This window comes from Lepus europaeus, chromosome 1 (assembly GCF_033115175.1).
Source record: "Lepus europaeus isolate LE1 chromosome 1, mLepTim1.pri, whole genome shotgun sequence".
Lineage (NCBI taxonomy): Eukaryota > Metazoa > Chordata > Mammalia > Lagomorpha > Leporidae > Lepus > Lepus europaeus.
The window spans coordinates 46,401,331-46,421,845 of record NC_084827.1 but is presented as its reverse complement, the minus strand read 5'-3'; the positions used below and the strand labels follow the sequence as shown (position 1 = coordinate 46,421,845).

Here is a 20,515-nt window from a genome sequence, read left to right as displayed (position 1 = left end):
GTCTCCTCTCCCTCCCACCCACTACCGCCCCGGAATGAGCTTGCCAATAAACAAAAGGGCTTGCCCATGGAGGGAACCAGGGCGTCTGGAAGGGCTCACTCAGCAGGCGCACGCTGCGAGCTGTGCAGGAAAAGAATCCAGCCCCTCGCCCCCAGCACCCCAGGCACAGCTGCGCGGCTCCCGGGAAACCGGGTAAGATAAAGAGCGAAGGAGCAGCCGGAGTCACCGCGAAGCTTGTCGGTTACAGCCACTCCGAGAGGGGCAGCCAAGGCATTATGCATGCTGGACCAGCTTCCCCGATGCCCCTTTAATGATGCAATGACCATGAACTGACCACAATTTTTCCAGAGCCAGCTGGCTCCTGTGAAAACCGGCCGCTGCTGCCCACTCCAGATGGCGTGCTGAAGTTGAATTTGTTGTTCGGGGCTTCGCCGTCCTCATCAAAGCAGAACGGGTTCAGGTCCAGGAGCAACGTTCCGTTGGCAGTTCTTTCAGGCACGAGAACGCTGCCGGGGAGACACACGATTCAGTATCTTCCCCCAGAAAGGGCCAATCCAGTGCTCCTCCCCGGGGCCCCAGGCGAGACACCACCACTTCAATTCCAATTCCAAGTCACCTCTTCACTGGTCTCCCTGCTTCTGCCCTGGGCGCCTGGCGGACTATTTTGAACACAGCTGCCAGAGGATGCCTGTTCCGATGTTGTCAGTCTCTCCTGCGCCCCGAAGTCCCCCACTCCCTCTACGGCTCCTCATTCCCCCTCCAAGTCCCAGCTGGGATCTGTAGGAGCCCTCAGGCTGTGCCACCCCCATCACCTCTCAGCAGCATCTGCTACTAACTTCTCCTGGGCCACTCACCCCTCACCAGCCTGGGCTCCGGGCGCTTCTTGAACCTTCCACCAGCTCTGGCCTCACGGGTTGCAGCACTCACTCACCGTGGAAGCTCCTCCCACAAAGACCTTAGGGCCTTACTTCCACATTCCTTGATCTTTAACCCAGGGTCCCCTTTGTAGCAAGACCCCCTAGCCAGCCACCTCTCCTGTGCCCTCCCTTATTAATTTTTTTTAAATTTCTCAGCTTTAATTTTTTTTCTTTTTTTTTTTTTTTTTGACAGGCAGAGTGGACAGTGAGAGAGAGACAGAGAGAAAGGTCTTCCTTTTTGCCATTGGTTCACCCTCCAATGGCCGCTGCGGCGGCCTGCTGCGCTGATCCGTAGCCAGGAGCCAGGTATTTCTCCTGGTCTCCCATGCGGGTGCAGGGCCCAAGGACTTGGGCCATCCTCCACTGCACTCCCGGACCATAGCAGAGAGCTGGCCTGGAAGAGGGGCAACCAGGACAGAATCTGGCGCCCCAACCGGGACTAGAACCCGGTGTGCCGGCGCCACAGGTGGACGATTAGCCTAGTGAGCCAGGGCACTGGCTGCCCTCCTTTATTTATTATATTTTTGCTAGAGCCTTTTTATTTAAAAAAATTTTCACTTCTTTATTAGAAAGGTAGAGGGAGAGAAAGAGAAGGAGAGACAGAGAGACATATTTCATCCACTGGTTCACTCCCCAAATAGATGCAATGCTGGGGCTGTGGCTGGGGCTGGGCCAAGCCAAGGCCAGGAGCCAAGAACTCTATCCTGGTCTCCCACCTGGGTGGCAGGGGCCCAAGCACTTGGACCATCTTCCTCTACTTTCCCAGGCACATTAGCAAGGAGCTGGATGGGAAGTGGAGCAGTCAGGACTCGAACTGGCGCTCAGTGTGGAATGCATGTAGCCCAGGCAGCTTAACTCCGCTGTGCCACAATGCCAGCCACTCCCTCCTTTGTTTTAAATTCTTAGCATTTATCATTACCTAATACACTGCACATTTTTTTTTTTTTTACTTATTTATCCTGTTTGTTATCTACGTCTCCCTACAATATAAGCTCCACAAGGGCAGGGATCTTTGCCTACTTTGTCCTTGGCACACTCAATGAATATTTGTTGATTGAATGAATGATAGTATATGAGACCAGTGCAGTAGTAAACAAAAATATAAAAGAAATAAAAATCTGCCCCCATGTAATCTAGCTAGGGAAAATTCCTGTACTCCTCCTCTCTCGCTCTCTGAACACCAGGAATTTCTGTTTTTATTCTAGCGACTCCAGTGTCATGGAAGGTGTCATTCATTCAAAAGAGGTTGTTCAGAGTCAGAGGTGATGTCCCATCTTAGTTGACCCCAGGCACATGCATCTCACCACCTCCCCCCCTCCCCCCCCAACTCTGGGCCTCTGGCAGGGCCCAGCTTGATGTGGGAGAGTCCAAGGAAGACTGAGTGACCCCTGTGGACTTGAACTCATTGAGGGCCTTCGTCATGTCTTCGTAAAATGGGCATAGATCATGTCAGCTAGCTTTTGCTGCATCACACAACCAGCCCAGCAAGCATTGGTTATGCCTCAGAATATTATGGGCTGTCTGGAAGTTGTTTTGGTTCTGGGTGGGCTTGGCTGGTCTCTGAGGTTGCTGGCAGCTCAGCAGGGGGCTGGAGGGTCTAGGCTGGCCTCACTCACACAGCTGAGAAGGTGGCTGGTCTCTGCTGCTTCTTGTTTCTCTCCTTGCAGGAGCCTCGTCAAGGCTGTTGGCATGGAAACCCCAGGGTTCAGGCACAAGCACTTTGCAAAGTCTCGGTTGTCCTGCTCTGTGAATGCTACAGTCATGTGGTCAGGCCCCGCTTCAGGGACTAGGGGCAGAGATGGGTCTCTAGATGGGCAGAATGGCAAAGGCACTCGGCAAAGGTGGCATGCGTGCAGGCAGGGATGAATTTGCGGCTGGTTTCTCTTTGTTTAATTGGTTTTGTTACTGTGTGATTTTGTGCTTCTTGGCTACCTATCTTAATCATATTTTGTCTTGGCAGAATTTTTTTTAAAGGATTTATTTTGTTTATTTGAAAGGAAGAGTGATGGGGCAGGGAAAGAGAGGGAGAAAAGAGAGAGAGATCTTCCATCTGCTGGTTCACTCCCCAGATGGCTTCAACAGCCAGGGCTGGGCCAGGCTAATGTCAGGAGCCTGGAATTCCATCTAGGTCTCCCATGTGTGTGGCAGGGGCCCAAGCACTCAGGACATCTGCTGCTGCTTTCCCAGGTGCATTAGCAGGGAGTTGGGTGGGAAGCAGAGCAGCCGGGACTTGAACTGGCCCCCTTATGGGATGCTGGCATCCTAGGTGGCAGCTTGACCCACTGTGCCACACACTGGCCCCTTGGCAGAATTTCTTACAAAACTACCTGATGGCTGCCCTGGGAAGGTGCCTAGAAGCCCTGCAGCCCCAGCATCACCATGTTTGCCGTGAGGCCCTGGACCAATGACTGGGTGTGGCAGAGACACCAGGACGGGCTCGCTCCAGTCCTGTAACAGCTGGCCTGGACTCCCGATGGCTGGCTGAATGTTCCCCCGTGATCAAGAACATTTCCAGCCGCCTTCTCTCCTTCCCTTCCCGTGGGTCAGGCTCGCATCAGGGTCTGAGGACTCGCCCAGCCTTGTCCAGCTCTCTCCGCATTCCCTCCCACATGCACTTCCCCTCGTAAAAGCCTTGCACATTAACTCCTGCCTCAGTACCTGGTTCTTGGAGCACTCACACTGACATGTGCTGAGTTCTTTTGAATCCTCTTCACTTTTCACTGCAACCAAATTACGCTCCCTTCAGCATGGCCCAGCTTTTCTTAACGGCAGCTCAGATGGGCTCTGGACCCAGTAAATATGGAGCTGGTGATGTGGTGCAGCAGGTAAAAACCTGTGTCACCAGCATCCCTTAACAGAGTGCTGGTTCGAGTCCTGGCTGCTCTACTTCCAATCCAGCTCCCTGCTAATGCATCTGGGAAAACAGCAGAAGATGGCCCAAGTGCTTGGGCTCTTGCCACCCACATGGGAGACCCGGATGGAGTTCCTGGCTCCAGGCTTTGGGTTGGCCCAGCCCCAGCCATTGCAGCCATTTGGGGAGTGAACCAGTGGATGGAAGATCTCTTTCTCTCTTTGTCTCTCCCTTTCTCCCTCTGTCTCTCAGCCTTTCAAATATGTAATTAAGCATTTAAAAGAAAAATACGCCAATCTGACTGCAAGGATGGTGTTGGGCTGCTGAGGATAAGTATGTCTGCTCATTGGAGAAAACGCAGGTGTCGCTGAGTCTCTCAAAGCCTCCTTGGCCGGGACCACCTGTGCGTTTTAGCAGACTTGGAGCCAGAGCGTTATTCCTGCCTTGATGGCACAGTGTCTTGGTTTTATTCATAAGTACCTAAAATAGATTCCACTCACTGAGCACCAACTACAGGCTGTGGCACACCAAGCACTTTAAAACACACTCTCGCTGCTCCCCCCCCTCCTGCAGGCTTCTGCGCTAGGGAACCAGCCTTTCGGAGCGATTTCAAGGCCCCCATCTGAAGGTGAGGCCTGCAGACAGGATTCCCTATTGTCTGCCTTACACTTCCGGCCAGCTGGAAGCTCCTTCAACGAGCATCCCCCTGAGCCTTGACTGCAACTCCGCAGAAGCCAAGCCAGGACCCTGCACCATCCGGAGCCCCCGGGGCCCTCCAGCGGAGGCCTGCAGCCTGGGCCCCTGGGGGCTGGGGGCAAGTTCTTCTTCCCTCCCTGACACTTGGTATTTCCCCCTCCCGCCGAATCGCGTGACTCGGAAAGCCACTCCTCCCCATCCCTCTACACACGGGGGCCCTGGCTCCCAGCCCTGAGCTCGTGGAGCCGCCCCGTACCCAGGAGGCTGCGCCCAGCCACTTTCGGAAAGGGCCGAGCTTCTCCGCCTCTTGCTCACCAGCAGCTCGCTGGGCGCTTGCAGCCGAGCTCCTGACAGTTTACAACCCGAGCAGGGACTGGCGCGGCGCCTTTGATGCCTCCCTAGGGGCCCTGCGCTCCTTCCTCACCAGCCTGGCCAAAGCCACAGAGACTCAGGGCGGGCAGCAGGGGGCGCCCGCCTCCTCCAGGCCACCCGGCCCCGCATTGCGCAGACACGTGGCCGCCAACAACTCCCCGCTCCAGCGGGGAGCGGCGCCCTTTCCACCCACTCCACTACCTGCTCTTGAAAACAGCTCAGCAGGGGCACCATGCCCAGGGCCCCCGACGCAGAGATCAGTGTTCAGGAGCGAGGCGTGTGTGGCTGCGGTTGGACTGGGGCCAGGCTGACAGGTCCCACCCCACCTGCCCGCGCCAATGGGCGGTGGGGTGCACAGGTTGGGCCTCCTCACACCTGGGCAGTCATGGGATGGCTAGGAGCTGGTCCCGCTGGGCAACCCCGAGGAACAACTCAAGCACTGCTTAGATATCTCCAGTAATAAACACAAGTAGGTAGTCCAGTTATGGACTTGGGTGTGGCTGGCAGGGCTGATTTGGAGAGACCATGGGAGCAGGACTCTGCAGGCACTTGCGCTGACAGGCCAGGATGTTCCAATGTGATTTCACCACTAACCGGTGGCAGAGGCTAGAGCTGTCCGCCCCCACAGCAGAGACCCTGTAAGCCACGTGAGAACATGCAATGACTGTATAGAGGCTGGCGTTCGACCCAGTGGTCGAGCCTCCACTTGAGGGGCCTGCATGAGTAGTGGGGTGCCTGGGTTCGAGTCCTGACTCTGCTCCGGGTTCCAGCTCCCTGCTAAAGTGCACCCTGGGAGGCAGCAGGTGATGGCTCAAATATGTGGGTCCCTGCCCCTCTCTGTGGGAGACTCAGGTGGAGTTCTGGGCCCTGGCTTTGGCCTGACCCAGCCCCAGATGTTGTGGGCAGTGAACCAGCAGATAGGAGCTCTCTGTCTCTGTCTCTCTGCCTTTGAGAGAGAGAGAGAGAGAGAGAGAGAGAATTAATTTTTAAAATAACATAACATGGGGTCAGTGCTGTGGCATAGTAGGCTATGCCTCAGCTTGCAGCACCGGCATCCTATATGCACACTGGTTCAAATCCCAGCTGCTCCTCTTCCAATCCAGCTCTCTGCTATGGCCTGGGAAAGCAGTATGGTCCAAGTACTTCAGATAGTCCAAGTACTTCAGCCCCCATACCCACATGAGAGACCAGAGGAAGCTCCTGGCTCCTGGCTTCAGATTGGCCCAGTTCTGGCCATTGCAGCCATTTAGGGAGTGAACCAGCAGATGGAAGACCTTTCTCTCTCTCTCTTTGTGCCTGTAACACTGCCTCTCAAATAAATAAAATTCTTTTAAAAAAAGAAAAAACCCCATGACATACAACACAGTTGCATTAAAAGGAGGAAATGGATAACGGCTGGAGACAGCCCAGTGCTCTCCAGGCAGTGCTACCCAGCATTCCTCCCCTCAACCCCAGCCCCCACCTCCCACCTCTCAGGGCAGAGGGACGAGGAAGAGCAAGGAGAGCCCAGAAGGGCCAGGCTAGGGGAAGGGAATTTCCCAGGATAATTTCCCAGGATGCACCGGAACCACTACCACCACCACCACCCCCCCAACACCCCCACCCCCGGGAGTGCTGGCATACATTTAGATTTCTGAATTTCTTTTTTTTTTTTTTTTTTTGGACAGGCAGAGTGGACAGTGAGAGAGAGAGAGAGAAAGGTCTTCCTTTGCCGTTGGTTCACCCTCCAATGGCCGCCGCGGTTGGCTCGCTGCGGCCGGCGCATCGCGCTGATCCAATGGCAGGAGCCAGGTGCTTCTCCTGGTCTCCCATGGGGTGCAGGGCCCAAGGACTTGGGCCATCCTCCACTGCACTCCCTGGCCACAGCAGAGAGCTGGCCTGGAAGAGGGGCAACTGGGACAGAATCCGGTGCCCTGACCGGGACTAGAACCCAGTGTGCCGGCACCGCAAGGTGGAGGATTAGCCTAGTGAGCCGTGGCGCCGGCCAGATTTCCGAATTTCTAAAAGAGAAGGAAGAGCCTGCAGACCATCCCCGCTCCATCCCCAGGGCCTCCTCCCAGAGGCTGGGCTCAGTTTTCCCATATGACGGTGTGGCAGTCACACTCCTAACTGCCCGTGGTCCCCATGCCCATCCATCCAAGAAGCTCTGAGGCCGGGACAGGAACCTACTACCTGGTGAGGACTGTGACTGATTTTGTCATGTTCTCATGGTGGGTCGGGAGGACCCTGGATGGAGTTAGTAACAGGATTCTTGGAAAGGTGCACACAGGGGTATAGGCTAAGCCGAGAGATGCTGCCAACCTCAGGAGTGGAGCATCCTTACCGCCCCTGGATCCAGGGCAGCCCGTGGTGGGAGGAGCCCTTCCTGAAGCCGGCCCCCAGGACAGTGAGTGCTGTGTGCAGAGAGCTGCCGTTCCAGGAGCTGAGACCTTCAGGAGGTGGCCACGTGGATAAGTACCCGGCCCTCCTCCTCCCCTTCCTACGCAGGCTTTGCATTCCCAGCCGGAAGCTGGAAGACAAGGGAGCCACTGGCGCTCCCACAGCTCAGCCTCGTGGGCACAGAGCAGGGATGAACCCAGAACACAGAAGAGTTGTGGTGTCCATCCTGCTGGGCAGGAGAGTGGAGAGCACAGGGAGACAGTTACGGCGTGGTCAAGAACGTCATGTTTCCATTGCCGCTCCCACACCGTCTTGGTCTAGGGTCCTTGTCCTCTGCGTGGCCATGCTGTGTCAGGGCTCTGTGTCAGACTTGCAACACCAGGTGAGGACAGGCTCAGGCTCACAAGACTGTCCGCAAGAGACCCCCTCCGATCTTAGCTGGCCCCAACTTGCGGGGTAGTCTCTGGGCCAGGCCCCGCCCCTCCAGAGCCGCCTCCAGCTGCCCCAGAATCCAGGGTCTATGAGACCACAGAGGTGAAGCTAACCCAAGGAGTGGCTGATGTTGAGGCCACTATACCGTTTTCAAGAAGGCATTTGTTAATTCCGAATCACGAGGGACTTTGTTCTTAAATAACTGAATAGACTGTGAAACAACAACAAAAAAATCAAAATATACAAAATAAGCCAGACTCCACTTGTCTCTGTGTTTTCCTCCTTTTGGTTGCTTTTGCTTTTGCCCAGTTTTGTGGAAGGTGAGTTGGAGGCTTTGCTGGGTTGGACATGCGTCCTGGGTTTGGTTTATTCCTGTTACTGGTGGTTTGTGTCTCGGGGAGTTCCGAGTTACTCACCCTAAGTCTCCAGCATCTATTACAACCGCTAACTAACAGCACCAGCTCACCACCGGGGACACTCCATAAAGACAAGACACAGTCCAGAGAGGGCCCAACAAGTCCCCATGGCACTTTCCAGAACCAGAGATGAACGCGTTGGAGGCGGGAACAGAATGAAAAAACATTCTTAACAGAGTTTGCACGTGGCGAGGGGAAAGAACGAAGAGGAAAGAACATGAAGGGGAGGGAAGGACAAAGGGTGACGACTTGCAAGCCTAAGAACAAAAGTGGGTAGCTCCAATCCACTTCCAGCAGCAAGCCTTCCCCAGCACTTACCTTCTGTCCCCCCCACCCCCTGCCCCGAGAATACGCCAGAGAAGCCGAGGCCGAAGTGCACGCGCCAGTCCCGACACATGGGTACCTGAAGGTGAGCCTGGTGCACGTGGCGGGATTGTCATTGATGTCCTCCACGAGGAAGGTTATGAGCGCGCGGTTCTCCTGCCCCCCCGCAGGGCGGTCCCTCACCAGGACTTCCAGGGAGATGGCGGCCTTTCTTCGTAATTCACCTGCATCGCGGTCTATCCTCTGGGCCACTTGGATTGTGCCCGTCCCTAAGAGACAAGGATGAGAACGTGATCCATCCAAGGAAATGGATGGGGCCAGCCTTGTGGTGCAGTGGGTTAAGCCGCTGCTTGCCACACTAGTATCCTCCATCAGAGCGCTGGTTCGAGTCCTGGCTGCTCCACTTCCAATCCAGCTCCCTGCTCAAGAACTTGGATCCCTGCCTCCCACATAGGAGACTTGGATGGAATTCCTGGCTCCTGGCTTTTGCCTGGCCCTAGACCTGGCTGTTGTGGCCATTTGGGGAGTGAGCCAGCAGATGGAAGATATCTCTCACTCTCTGTCTCTCCCTCTGTCACTCTGCCTTTCAAATAAATAAACAAATAGATATATAGATAAATATTTTTCTTAAAAGAAGAGAAAAATATATGAAAACTTGGAGGAAATGGCAAAAGACCATTCTAATATGAGAACTGGCTCATGAAGAACATATCCCCCCTCCTCCTTTTTTTTAAGATTTATTTATTTCAAAAATCAGAGAGAGAGAGAGAGAGCTGGAGAGAGAGGTTCACTCCCCAGATGGCCACAACAGCCAGGGCTGGGCTAGGCCAAAGTCAGGAGTTCATATGGGTCTCCCACGTGGGTGGCAGGGACCCAAACACTTGGATCATCTTCTGCTGCTTTTCCCAGGCCACTAGCAGGGAGCTGGATTAGTAAGTGGAGCAGCTGGGACACGAACCAGCACCCAGAAGGGATGCCAGAGTTGTAGGTGGGGCCTTACCCACCACATCACGACGCCGGCCCCTAAACCCCAAAGTCTTCCTTTAACAGCGAAGCAGGTCATGCTGATGGCGGTAGATTCGGGTGGAGATTTGACCTAGTGGTGGCGGCTGGGGCCCTGTGGTTGGCTGTGGGCGCGCCCTCGGAAGGCAGCTAGGACAGAAACCAAGCATGCTTCCTGTGTCTCTGCGTCCTGGCTCACCAGGCAGCTGTTCTGCCATCACGGGCGTCAGGGAGAAGGGAGACTAACACAGCCGCCGACCTTGAACTCTGACGCTCCCGACTGTGAGCCCAAACAGACTGACTCCTTCCCGAGAAGCACATCTCAGATGTTTTAGTTACAGTGACAGCAAGCTGACTAACAAGGCGAGTTTGTAACTGAGAGACACGCGCCAGGAAGCTGTCAGAGTAACAGAGAAACTGCAGGTTAAAGGGCAGAGGCCCCTGGCTCAGTGCTACCGGTGCCCGCCCTTCGTACGTACATCGTCATCATTCGACTCTTTCTTGTGAGATACCCTGTGTCCCGTTGATAGATGTCCCTATCTCTTCTTCCCTCTTGCTTAATTCAGTCTGCCTTATTTATTTATTTATTTTTAAATGTCTGCTTATTTAAAAAGCAGAGTTATAGACAGACAAGGAGAGATCTTCCATCTGCTGGTTCATTCCCCAAATGGCTAAAATGGCCACAGCTGAGCCATAGCTCCTTCCAGATCTCCCATGTGGGTGGCAGGGGCCCGAGCACTTGGGCCATTGTCTGATGCTTTCCCAGGTGCATTAGCAGGGAGCTGGATCAGAAGTGGAGCAGCCAGGACAGACAGTGGCAACCACATCCTTATCCCAGAAGACACAGAGACATCACAGGCAGCTACTTAACCCTCCATAACTCTGGCCCTGCTCAGTCTAAATTTCTATAACTTGCAACCAAGAGTCTTGCTAAATATTCTCCCCTCTCCCAACCCACTGCCCCTGGTAAAATCCAGCTGGGCAACACCAGAGCAAACAGAATTCTCCATCATGGCTGTCCCTCAGCCGAACGAGGGATATGAGGGCAGAGTGCTGGGATGTTTTCAGAGGGAGGGTATGACTGCCTATCCCCACCACAGCCACTCTGACCTTAAAGCATGTACGGCATGGGGCTGGCACCATGGTTCAGTAGGTTAATCCTCTGCCTGCGGCGCCGGCATCCCATATGGGCGCCAGTCCTGGCTGCCGCTCTTCCAGTCCAGCTCTCTGCTGTGGCCCGGGAAGGCAGCGGAGGATGGCCCAAGTCCTTGGGCCCCTGCACCTGCATGGGAGACTGGGAAGAAGCTCCTGGATCCTGGCTTTGGATCGGCCCAGCTCTGGCTGTTGCGGCCATTTGGGGAGTGAACCAACAGAAGGAAGACTTTTCTCTCTGTCTCTCCCTCTTACTGTCTGTGGCTCTGCTTCTCAGATAAATAAATAAAATCTTTAAAAAAAAAAAAAAAAGCATGTATGGCCAATGGCGTCTTGTCTTTCTGGCACTGTCCCAAGCAGGTCTCCACCACATCACCACATGAAGAAATGATTCCCGTGATTGATCGACGCCACACGGCACACGTCGCCAGGGGAGTCAGACAATGTTGGCCTCCATGAATCTGCTAGGTTGTGAGGAGTTATTTTCCTATTTTTTTTTCTTTTCTTTCTTTTTTTTTTTATTTTTGACAGGCAGAGTGGACAGTGAGAGAGAGACAGAGAGAAAGGTCTTCCTTTTGCCGTTGGTTCACCCTCCAATGGCCGCTGTGGCTGGCGCACCGTGCTGACCTGAAGCCAGGAGCCAGGTGCTTCTCCTGGTCTCCCATGCGGGTGCAGGGCCCAAGCACTTGGGCCATCCTCCACTGCCCTCCCGGGTCACAGCAGAGAGCTGGCCTGGAAGAGGGGCAACCGGGACAGAATCCAGCGCCCTGACCGGGACTAGAACCCGGTGTGCCGGCGCCGCAGGCGGAGGATTAGCCTATTCAGCCGCGGCGCCGGCCATCTTTTACTTGTTTATTTTAACGTGTGACTACAAGGGATTTTGAAATTCCATATCTGGCTCCATTCTATTTCAGCATGGTGTTGAGTGTCTTTAGCCAACTGTGTAGTGCCCTCAGCGCAGGTAACCCAGCCGTGCTCACAGACCTGCCCTCCTCAAAGATGAGGGGGCTCAGGACGTGCTACCCCAAGGTGTGGCACCTTGGCATGTGGGAAACCCCAGGAAAGTCTCTGGACCCTCTCCTGCCCCTTTCCCCTGAAGCAGGCCTTCGAAGGCCCCCTGGCTCTCCTCTGAACTGGCCACAAGGCCTTCATGCCCGAGGTACCCTATTTCCAGAATAAGGGAGCAGCCTTATCCCAGAAGACACAGAGGGGCCGAGGAGAATCTGAGCAGGCAGGCCTTGGCCAGCTCCCCCCTTTGTCCTCCACGCACACTTCACGACCACTCACTTCTGCATCAGCTTGAAGCAAAAATCTGGCCAGGCATCTGACAGAGCAGAGCGGTTAAGATGCCACCTGGGTGCCTGCACCTGAGTTTGGGCCTCACTAGACTCCCAGTTACACTTTCCTGCTGATGCACACCCCAGGAGGCTGCAGGGGGCAGCTCCAGGATTTGGGTATGCGGGAGATCCAGATTGAATTCCTGGCTCCCAAGGTTTTTGGGGGAATTTGGGGAGTGAACCAGTGGATGGGAGATGGGATGTATTCTCTCTCCCCCCAAAATAAGATAAATAATTTTAGAAATATATAAGCATGCACATTTTCCCTGTTTTTTTGGGGGGGACATCCCTCCTGAAGGCTCCATGTCACATAAAACTTACATTACATGCATCTGTGTGCTTTTCTCCTGGTTAATCCATCTTTTGTTACAGGGACCTCAGCTACGAACCCAACACTGGGTGAGAGAAGAAATCTCTTTGCTGCTCCAGAGGTGAAAGGTGACAGAGCTGTCAGCACCACCACCCTCCTTGCCACCTGCTTTAATGCACCTCTGACCCCGGTAACTAGTGATGACCCTAGACCAGAAGATCAGACAGAGTACAGCCGCCCACACGGCTGACATACAGGGTGTGGTCCAGGACCGGTGTGTGCGACTTACACTGGTTTATCATAAAATAGCTGCTGGCCATGCTGATGCTGTACAGGAGGTGGCTGGGGACAGCTTTGTCATCAGGGTCCTCCGCGGTGACATTAGCCACGATGGTTCCTATGCTCAGCTCCTCTGGAATCCTGTACACTCGCGTAGGGCTGGGACAGAAATGTAGCAGACACAGCTCATTTTCAGGGGCACGGGAGAGTGGAGTCTGGGCGGTGGGTATTTTGGTGAGTGCTAAATATAGCGCTGAGCTGTTTAAGTTGCATCAACATGCTCCGAGGGAGAACAGAGCGGCTGAGAGGAAGGGCAACTGGCTTTTGTATTCGCCAAGATCACATCCCTGGGGACGCAGAGAAAGCACCACGCGGTTACTGCGACAATGGACAGAGGCGCGGTCTTGGGCTCTGTGTGCACCTGCTGATGCCATTTCACATCGGCCTGTGCATTAACACCTTTTCAGACACGCATAGCTGGCTACCTGGCTGTTTTCTCTCCTCCTCGTACTGGTGTTTGTGCAAATGTCCTCTGAATTCTTTTTAAAAATCTCCCTGCAGGCTCCTTTGCTTGTTCCTGGCTCCCAACCTCCCTAGACACCAGAAAAATTGTAAGGCCTTTATGGTCTAGCACCATGGCTTACTTTGTATTTCTTCTTTGTTTTTATTGTCTTTCATTTTGGGGCTGGAGGATACAGAAATGTCCACACAGAACTCATGCACCTTTCCCAGTTGGTTAATCCTGAGGTCTGAACAGAGCAGCCAGCACCCCCCCAGCAGAAGGCAAGGTCAGACACCGTGCTCCAAGGACGATGGGCAAAAACTCCAACTTACCCACCTCCCTCAGACCTCTGGAAAAGGCAGTGATGAGGCAGAGGGGTGAGAAGCTTTGACAGCACCGTTTGGGTAAACTGAGTCATTACGCATGAACCAAGGGAAGTTCACTGCTTAGCTCTGCAGGAAGCCCTCTCGCTTGAGGGGGCCCTCATTTCAGTGGGGGCACTCGGTCCTCTCTAATTTCCCAGCTTCCTGAATTGGAGTTTTTCCTGCATGGGCTCTCTGGGAGGAGAGAGGCCCTGGACATCAGCATCAGATAGACAGGACACTCATTTCGGGAGCTGGGAGTGTTTCTGTGGTTCGGTGGCACTGTTCCTGTAAGGCAGGTGGAGCCAGAGGAAGGAGAAACAAGAGGGAACCCGGCCAGAGCCAGCAGCTGGCTGAGAAAGGCTGGACTCGGGCTCTCACCGCAGGGCCTCCCCATCAGGTCTCCTCCCTGGATCCTAGGCTCCCCACTCCCATCTGGGTGCAGTGGGCTCCTATGGGAACCCTCATTTACTGGGGGAGAGTTTTCTTCTGCCCACAGGGTCACTCCAGTGCTCTGGCCCTCCCTACCCAGCGTCCACTGAAGGCAGGCCGGGAGCTCCTTCTGCTTACCTGCCACTCCCTCTTCTCTGGGAGCCCGGGATGCTGCCCGCCAGCCTAGGGGGGCCAGGAATAGGCAAAGTGGGTGGGAGCCAAAGAGGCAGGGGTGGCAGGAACCAAACTGGAGCTGGGACACAGCGGGAGGACGCCCCAGCTCCTGCAGCCGGCCAGGCCCTTCTGCCCGTTCTGTGACAGCTGCTGCTTGTCATGGCCGTTGTTTCTGCTTTGGTCACTGTGCGTGGGTTCTGTTAGCTTCCAAAGAAGAGAACACAAAGACGCCTGTGCTGCCTGCACAGCCCTGCCCTTGCTCTCAGGCTGCTCCCAGGACCAGCATCACCAAGGAAACTGCTAGAAATGCAGATCCCAGGCCCAGTGAATCGGGTCTGCTCAGCGGACACCCGGGGTTTCTGCAGCTACTTGAATGTCTGAGGAGGACTGGAAAGGCAGTGCCAGGGGTGGCCACCACAGGCTCCCCCAGCTCCATGAGGCAGAGAGAACACCCCCACTCCCTCCCTCCTCCAGTGCAGCAGTTCTCAGCTGCGGGCGATTAAATCAGGCGCCCCATTGGCAAGGGGCACTGAAGGGCGGTGTCACGTCTTCACCCGCTGCTCTTCTCTGCGCATCCACACCCAGCAGCTGGGCTGGGCACCGTCTTAACATGCAGAAGTCGTGGTTAGTTTGCAAAGTGGCACCAGGACAGCCTGCAGCAAGGCAGCTGGTATTGGCCCCTCGGGAGTAAAAGCCAGAGATGCCGCTAAGTGTCCCGCAGGGCCCAGGACACAGAAGCGCCTGGCTCAGCATGGCCGTGCTGCTGCTCTTTCCCTGCTGGCTGTGCTGGGACAGCAGGTTCCAGGATGGGGACTGTTCAGGCTCTTTGGTGAGGGCACGGCCCCTCTGGTTAAACAGTCCTGAGACGCTGAGCCTGGCAGCGGGAAAAACCTTTGGTCTGTTAGATTTGGGGACCCAAGGTCAGGGTCAGTGTGAAATATCACTCAACATAAAGGTCTGGCCAGTGAGGATCTATTCCAAGCAGAGAGAATCAAGCTCTGACAGCAGAGGGTAGGGATTCCGGGTGACCAAGAATGGCTTCATCATCAGGACTGAGTATTCAGTAAGTGTCTATTGTGTGCACGGCATGGGCAGGTGGGAAAGGACTTTGAGTAAATGCAAAAGAAACAGAGAGAGACCCACCTGCCCAACTCCAAAATAAAGCACCCCGCCGAGCAGGAGGGAGTCAGGTTCGTGTGTAACAAGGTGCCCTGCGTTCCTATCGCAGACTCCTGGAGGGCACGTAGTGGGCCCACAGTGCAGTGTAATGTCTGTCACAGGCCAGGGTCAGATGGGGAGTGATTTCCAACGCAGAGGTGGTAACCATTCGTAAAGGAGGAAGGGCTGCCTCCACATTTTCGGAGCCCATTTCTGGGTCTCAAGCAAACTTAGTGATTTGAGTCACTTAGAGGCTTGGTTTTGTTAACCCAGAATTAAGCGATTTATAGTGAGCACTGGGGGAAGGCAGTGCAGCGGGGCGGGGTGGGTGTCTGAAGTTCAAGAGCACCAGAACAGCCCGCAGAACCAGTGCCTCATTAGACATCACCTAAGTCCTTTCAAGTTGTGGATGGCTGACGGACAGGGGCTGGTGCTGATGGCACAGCCTGGGTGCAGTCAGAGCAGCCACCCTGCCCCAAATCCTCCTGCCTGCCACCTATCACGGTGCACTGTTTGAAATAAAGTCAAGGGCTCGACAAGGAAGTGAGACACGGTTCACGCTCTCTGCCTGGGCATGGGACTGAAGAAGCTCATCACGCAAACCAAAGTGAAAACCAGGGAGCTCCAGCCTGACCTCTGGGTTCCCCACCACCACCCCCAAACATGTCAGGGTCGTGTTCTCTGTTTGCAAAGGTCAGTTGCTCTATTTTGGAAGATGTAGTCCAATCCAGATGGTTTACAAGATCTGCCCTGGGGAGAGCCGATTCTTTTTCTCCCTTTGCAACCCTATTAACCTGCTTCACCACCCCACGTGCAGGCTGGGCGGGGAGGACATGGAAGAATGCCTGGGTGCCAGCGCCACAGCCATCACTCTCCTCTAGGGGGTATCTGAAGGGCCTGTGCAGCTGTGTGGGCCAACTCCTGCACCCTGGTCTGGGCTGCGATGCTTGGCCTGTGCTCCCGGGTCACCTGTCAGCAGGACCCCCTGCACTCCCCTTTTGCAAAGCCTTTGGGGCAGTGGGCACCGATGAGCAGTGTCACGTGGGAGTGGGTTTGCTGACACCCAGCATCCTCCCATCTCAGAGTATTTTTGCAAGCTTAGCTCACTGTTCTGATGGGAGGGTCCTTGGCCTGGGATGGATGAGGCTACCTAGACACACACACCCCCGCCCTCCCCTGCACCAGCTGTCGGAGCTGCTAGTCACAGCCAGGTCTCCTTCTTCGGTAAGAACCTTGGGTGCCCCGGCAGGGGGCAGGTGCCTTAGGCGCCATTAGAACTCGCTTCTTAGGGCAGGCACCTTGAGAAGGGGGATCAGGAAGTCTTGAGGGATGGTGAGTACCCCAGGATTCTGCAGTCAAAAACACGGAGCACTTCATTATAAAAGCATCTACATTGACCTTGGACATGGGCACAGTGGCTAGCAACGCACCTGGAGCATTGTGTCCGCTGCTTTCCCCGCCACATTCACAGTCCCCACAGGGCGTGCTGGTGAATGTGGAGGCACGGGAGGCGTGGGGCGCAAAGGTGGAAGAGAGAAGCCCAGATAAAAAGCCCTGGAGAGCTCTCTCTTCTCTCTCCTCCAGGCCAGGAGCCCTGTTCACCCTCAGGCCTACCTGGTGAAGCGAGGGATCTCATCATTGATGTTCACGACATTCACCTGCAGCGCTGTAGAAGCTTTGAGGCCGCTGCTGTCCTTCACCTCCACAATGAGATGGAAACTGCCAGGGAAACGTTCCAAGGGAGAGGATCAGACTTGGCAGGTGCTCTGGGGGTGGGGGGTGGGGGAGGGGACAAATGGGGCAGGAGGAGTGAGGAAATTTCTGTCACCCTCCTGAGGGTCCCCTCCTTAGGCCCCTCCCATGGTCACACCTGCTCTGTCTCCTCTTCTCTCCCCTCCCCCGCCCCCAGTCTCACCCTGCAGGGGCTCACCACTTCCCCAAGCAGGCCCCTGCTCAGGCCAGCCAGGCTGCACACTCTGTCCTGTCCCATCCTGCAAAGCGGCTCTCACAGCCACACAGGGATACGAGGCTCCCAGGGCATCCGTACTCAACCCTACTGCCCATCCCTGGTGCAGAGCGCCGAGCCCCACCTGGTCGACCCCAAGACCTGGAGTTCTGCATCCAGGCTGCTCTGGTGCTCACCGGCCCCTCTGATTCACTGCCTGTCTCTCCCCCCAGCAGACAGGGCTTTGACCATCCTCCTGAGAAGAGGCAGGCTCTCCTGTCCATCACTCCTCATCTGGAGATTTGGGGCAGGAAACAGGCCTTTCTGACAACTGCCTCCTCCCTCCCTGCTCCCTCCAGGGCTCGCTGCCCTCTGCACATGGCTGCTCCCTCGCGAGCCCTTGGCCTTAGAGGAACAGTCATGCTAGGAAGGTCATGGGCAAGGCTACCTGCTGTGTCCTGCTTCAAAGTCCAGTTCCGTGGTGGAGAAGAGGGTGCCATTGGCAGACATTCTGAAGCTCTTTGAGGGAGAAATCAGGAAATACTAAAACACAAAGAGGGAAAGGAAGTCAGCCGGCCAGCATGCCAGTATACCTCTCCCCAGACATCGTGTCTGCCCAGTTTCCACTTACTATTCCTTGCAGGTAGAACATTTTTGATGGGTCCGGATGAGGTCCCAATGGGCAGTTCTTGGATTTAGTGGCTCCAGGGCCAAGAAGCTTCTGGATTTACTGCCCTGAACATCTGACCCTGAGAAACAGGCCCTTGGGTCCTGCTGACCCTGAGAAACAGGCACAGGCGCCGTCTGGGCAGGCTCTGCTTCTGGTGCGTCCAGGCTCCTCATCCCTGTTCTCACGTCTGCTTGCAGACGACTGCTGGCTTCGAGTCTATGGCTTTAGTCAACACCGTTCAGACACGCCTACCATCCATTAGCAGTTGGGCTATCGGAGAGTTAAGTAAGAACTTATGACAGGGGCCAGCACTGTGGTGCAGGGGGTTAAAGCTGCCGCTTGTGACAATGGCATCCCATGTTGGAGTGCCAGTTCTCATCCTGGATGCTCCACTTTCGATCCAGCTTCCTGCTAATGCCCCTGGGAAGGCAGCAGAAGATGGGCCAAGTGCTTGGGCCTTTGCCACCCACATGGGACACTAAGATGGAGTTTCTGGCTCCTGGTTTTATCTAGGCCCAACTCCTGTTTTGCAACCATTTGGAGGGGTGAGCCAGAGGAATTGAAAATCTCTCTCTCCCACTCTCCCCACTCCATCACTCTACCTTTCAAATAAATACATAAATCTTAAGAAGAAGAATTTACGACACAGTGGGATATAGAAATATGAACCAGCATCACTCATTGAAATGATGGGAGGGACCAGGGAAGAGATAATGAGATGCCACAGGGCCTGGAGTCTAGCTTGGAACTTGGATCAGGGATATAGGAGAGCTGTCATTGAATTTCATCCCAGGTATGTAGCCACTGGTCACGTGCTTCCCAGGTCTTCAGATAATTAAGTCTTTTCATTCTTTTTTTGAATGATTGATCTATTTACTTGAGAGGCAGAGTTATGACACAGAGAGGGAGAGACAGAGAGAGAAGTCTTCCACCCACTGGTTCACTCCCCAAATAGCTGCAATGGCTGAAGCTGATCCGATCCGAAGCCAGGAGCCAGGAGCTTCTTCCAGGTCTCCTACATGGGTTCAGGGGCCCAAGCACTTGGACCATTTTCCATTGCTTTCCCAGGCCACCAGCAGGAAGCTGGATCAGAAGAGGAGCAGCCAGGTCTTGAACTGGCGCCCATATGGGATATTGGTGCTGCAGGCGGATGCTTAACCTACTACACCACAGCGCTGGCCCCAAGTCTTTTCATCCTAGATTCCTGGCACACATGCCAGCTCTCGTCTTGCTTGGAGCCTGTAGTCTGGCAGGAACACAGAGGCCCACCTGCACAGCACATGGGGCCAGTGACTGGGGGAATGTGTCTGTGCTGCCCATGGCATCCATCACGACTGCTTCCTTGCTGTGCTGATGGAATCAAGGAGTCTGGGGAAGGGCCTGCATCAGAAGAGGTAGGTCCAGCTCCGGTCCTCACCACAAGACCTGGAACAAGTCCCTTCCTGGCCTGTAATGGGGGGGGGGGGGGGGGGGGGAAGATGCCCCCAGTGGTTCCTCCATGCTACTGCAAGGACTGGGTGAGAATTCGCTCAGTAGAGTAGGAGGGGCCAACACATTAGAGACTGTGTCACAGAGCTTTAAGGTTGAAAGATTTTGTCATTTCCTGCTAGGATGACGGCTGCTGTAGCCTCGAGGCCTCGGCTCTCTGGAGCAGATGATCAGTAGGGATTCTAAATCTGGAGCCACAGGCCCTGAAGTCCAAGATCAAGGGAAATGCCCCATCTGGGGTGGTGGCCACCCACTTGCAGAGCAGTCCCGCATCTGAGCCCAGCCTTCCTGCCAGAAAATTCTGTGCTGCCTGTGATAGAATCATGGGGTTTTTGAGACCCCTGTGCATTACCACATGCACCTGAGTCAGGATGTCTTTCCACTGGGTTTGGAAAGAGTCGAGGAGAAGGGTCCTTCTGCCTGACTGGTCCTTACCAAGTGTAGGGTCTTGGGATACAGACAAGATGGACAGGCCCTGCCCTCCCAAAGCTTATGGTCAACTGAGGGAAGAGACAAGCTCTGGGAGAGGGATCTAAGAGGACCACATGTGGGATGGGAGAGGATAGAGGGGAGGACCCCCTGGGCCCATCTGGGATACAACAGTTGCACATTGGAGAAGTAATTTAAATTCTGTGACTCTGGAGCCAGACTGCCTGGATGTGAATCCTGGTTCCATCATTTTCTTTTCTTTTTTAAAAGATTTATTGAAAGAGTTACAGCGAGAGAGGGAGAAACAGAGAGACCTTCCATCCACTGGTTCACTCCCCCAGAAGACCACAATGGCTGGGAGAGGGCCAGGCTGAAGCCAGGAGCTTCTTCCAGGTCTCCCGTGTGGGAGACAGGCATCCAAGCACGTGGCCCACCTTCTACCACTTTCCCAGGTGCATTAGAGGGAGCTGGATCAGAAGTGGAGCAGCCGGGACATGAACTGGCGCCCATATGGGATGCCAGCGTGGTAGCTTTATCTGCTACGCCACAGCACCAGCCCCTCAATCATTTTCCAACTATGTGAGTTTGCATAAAGAATAACAGTAACAGGGTGCATCCTATGGAGCTGTGTGAGCGCTAGGCCATGCCTGGCACGCGGTGAACCCTCCATTACCATTAACTCCATCTGTCCCAATGGAATGTAGGATACTAGGGGCAAGTCTTCATTTATTCCCTGCTATATCCCCAGTGTGGCACGAGGCTGGCACACAATAGTGGCTCAATAAATGCTTGCTAGGCCGGCGCCGTGGCTCAACAGGCTAATCCTCCGCCTTGCGGCGCCAGCACACCGGGTTCTAGTCCCGGTCGGGGCACCGATCCTATCCCGGT

At 54.9% G+C, this 20,515-nt stretch overlaps 1 protein-coding gene across 1 annotated transcript in view; it reads right to left on the bottom strand.

The window, feature by feature from the left end:
- CDHR3 (cadherin related family member 3) overlaps nucleotides 1–20,515 on the bottom strand; it is a 59,122-nt gene that overhangs the window by 22,421 nt on the left and 16,186 nt on the right. The window contains exons 5-9 of the mRNA XM_062195532.1: nucleotides 17,489–17,583; nucleotides 16,710–16,814; nucleotides 12,478–12,626; nucleotides 8,467–8,656; nucleotides 335–506 (exon numbers count right to left, since the gene is read on the bottom strand). Of these exons, the coding sequence (XP_062051516.1) occupies nucleotides 335–506; nucleotides 8,467–8,656; nucleotides 12,478–12,626; nucleotides 16,710–16,814; nucleotides 17,489–17,583 (711 nt within the window). The remainder of the gene's footprint in view (nucleotides 1–334; nucleotides 507–8,466; nucleotides 8,657–12,477; nucleotides 12,627–16,709; nucleotides 16,815–17,488; nucleotides 17,584–20,515) is intronic.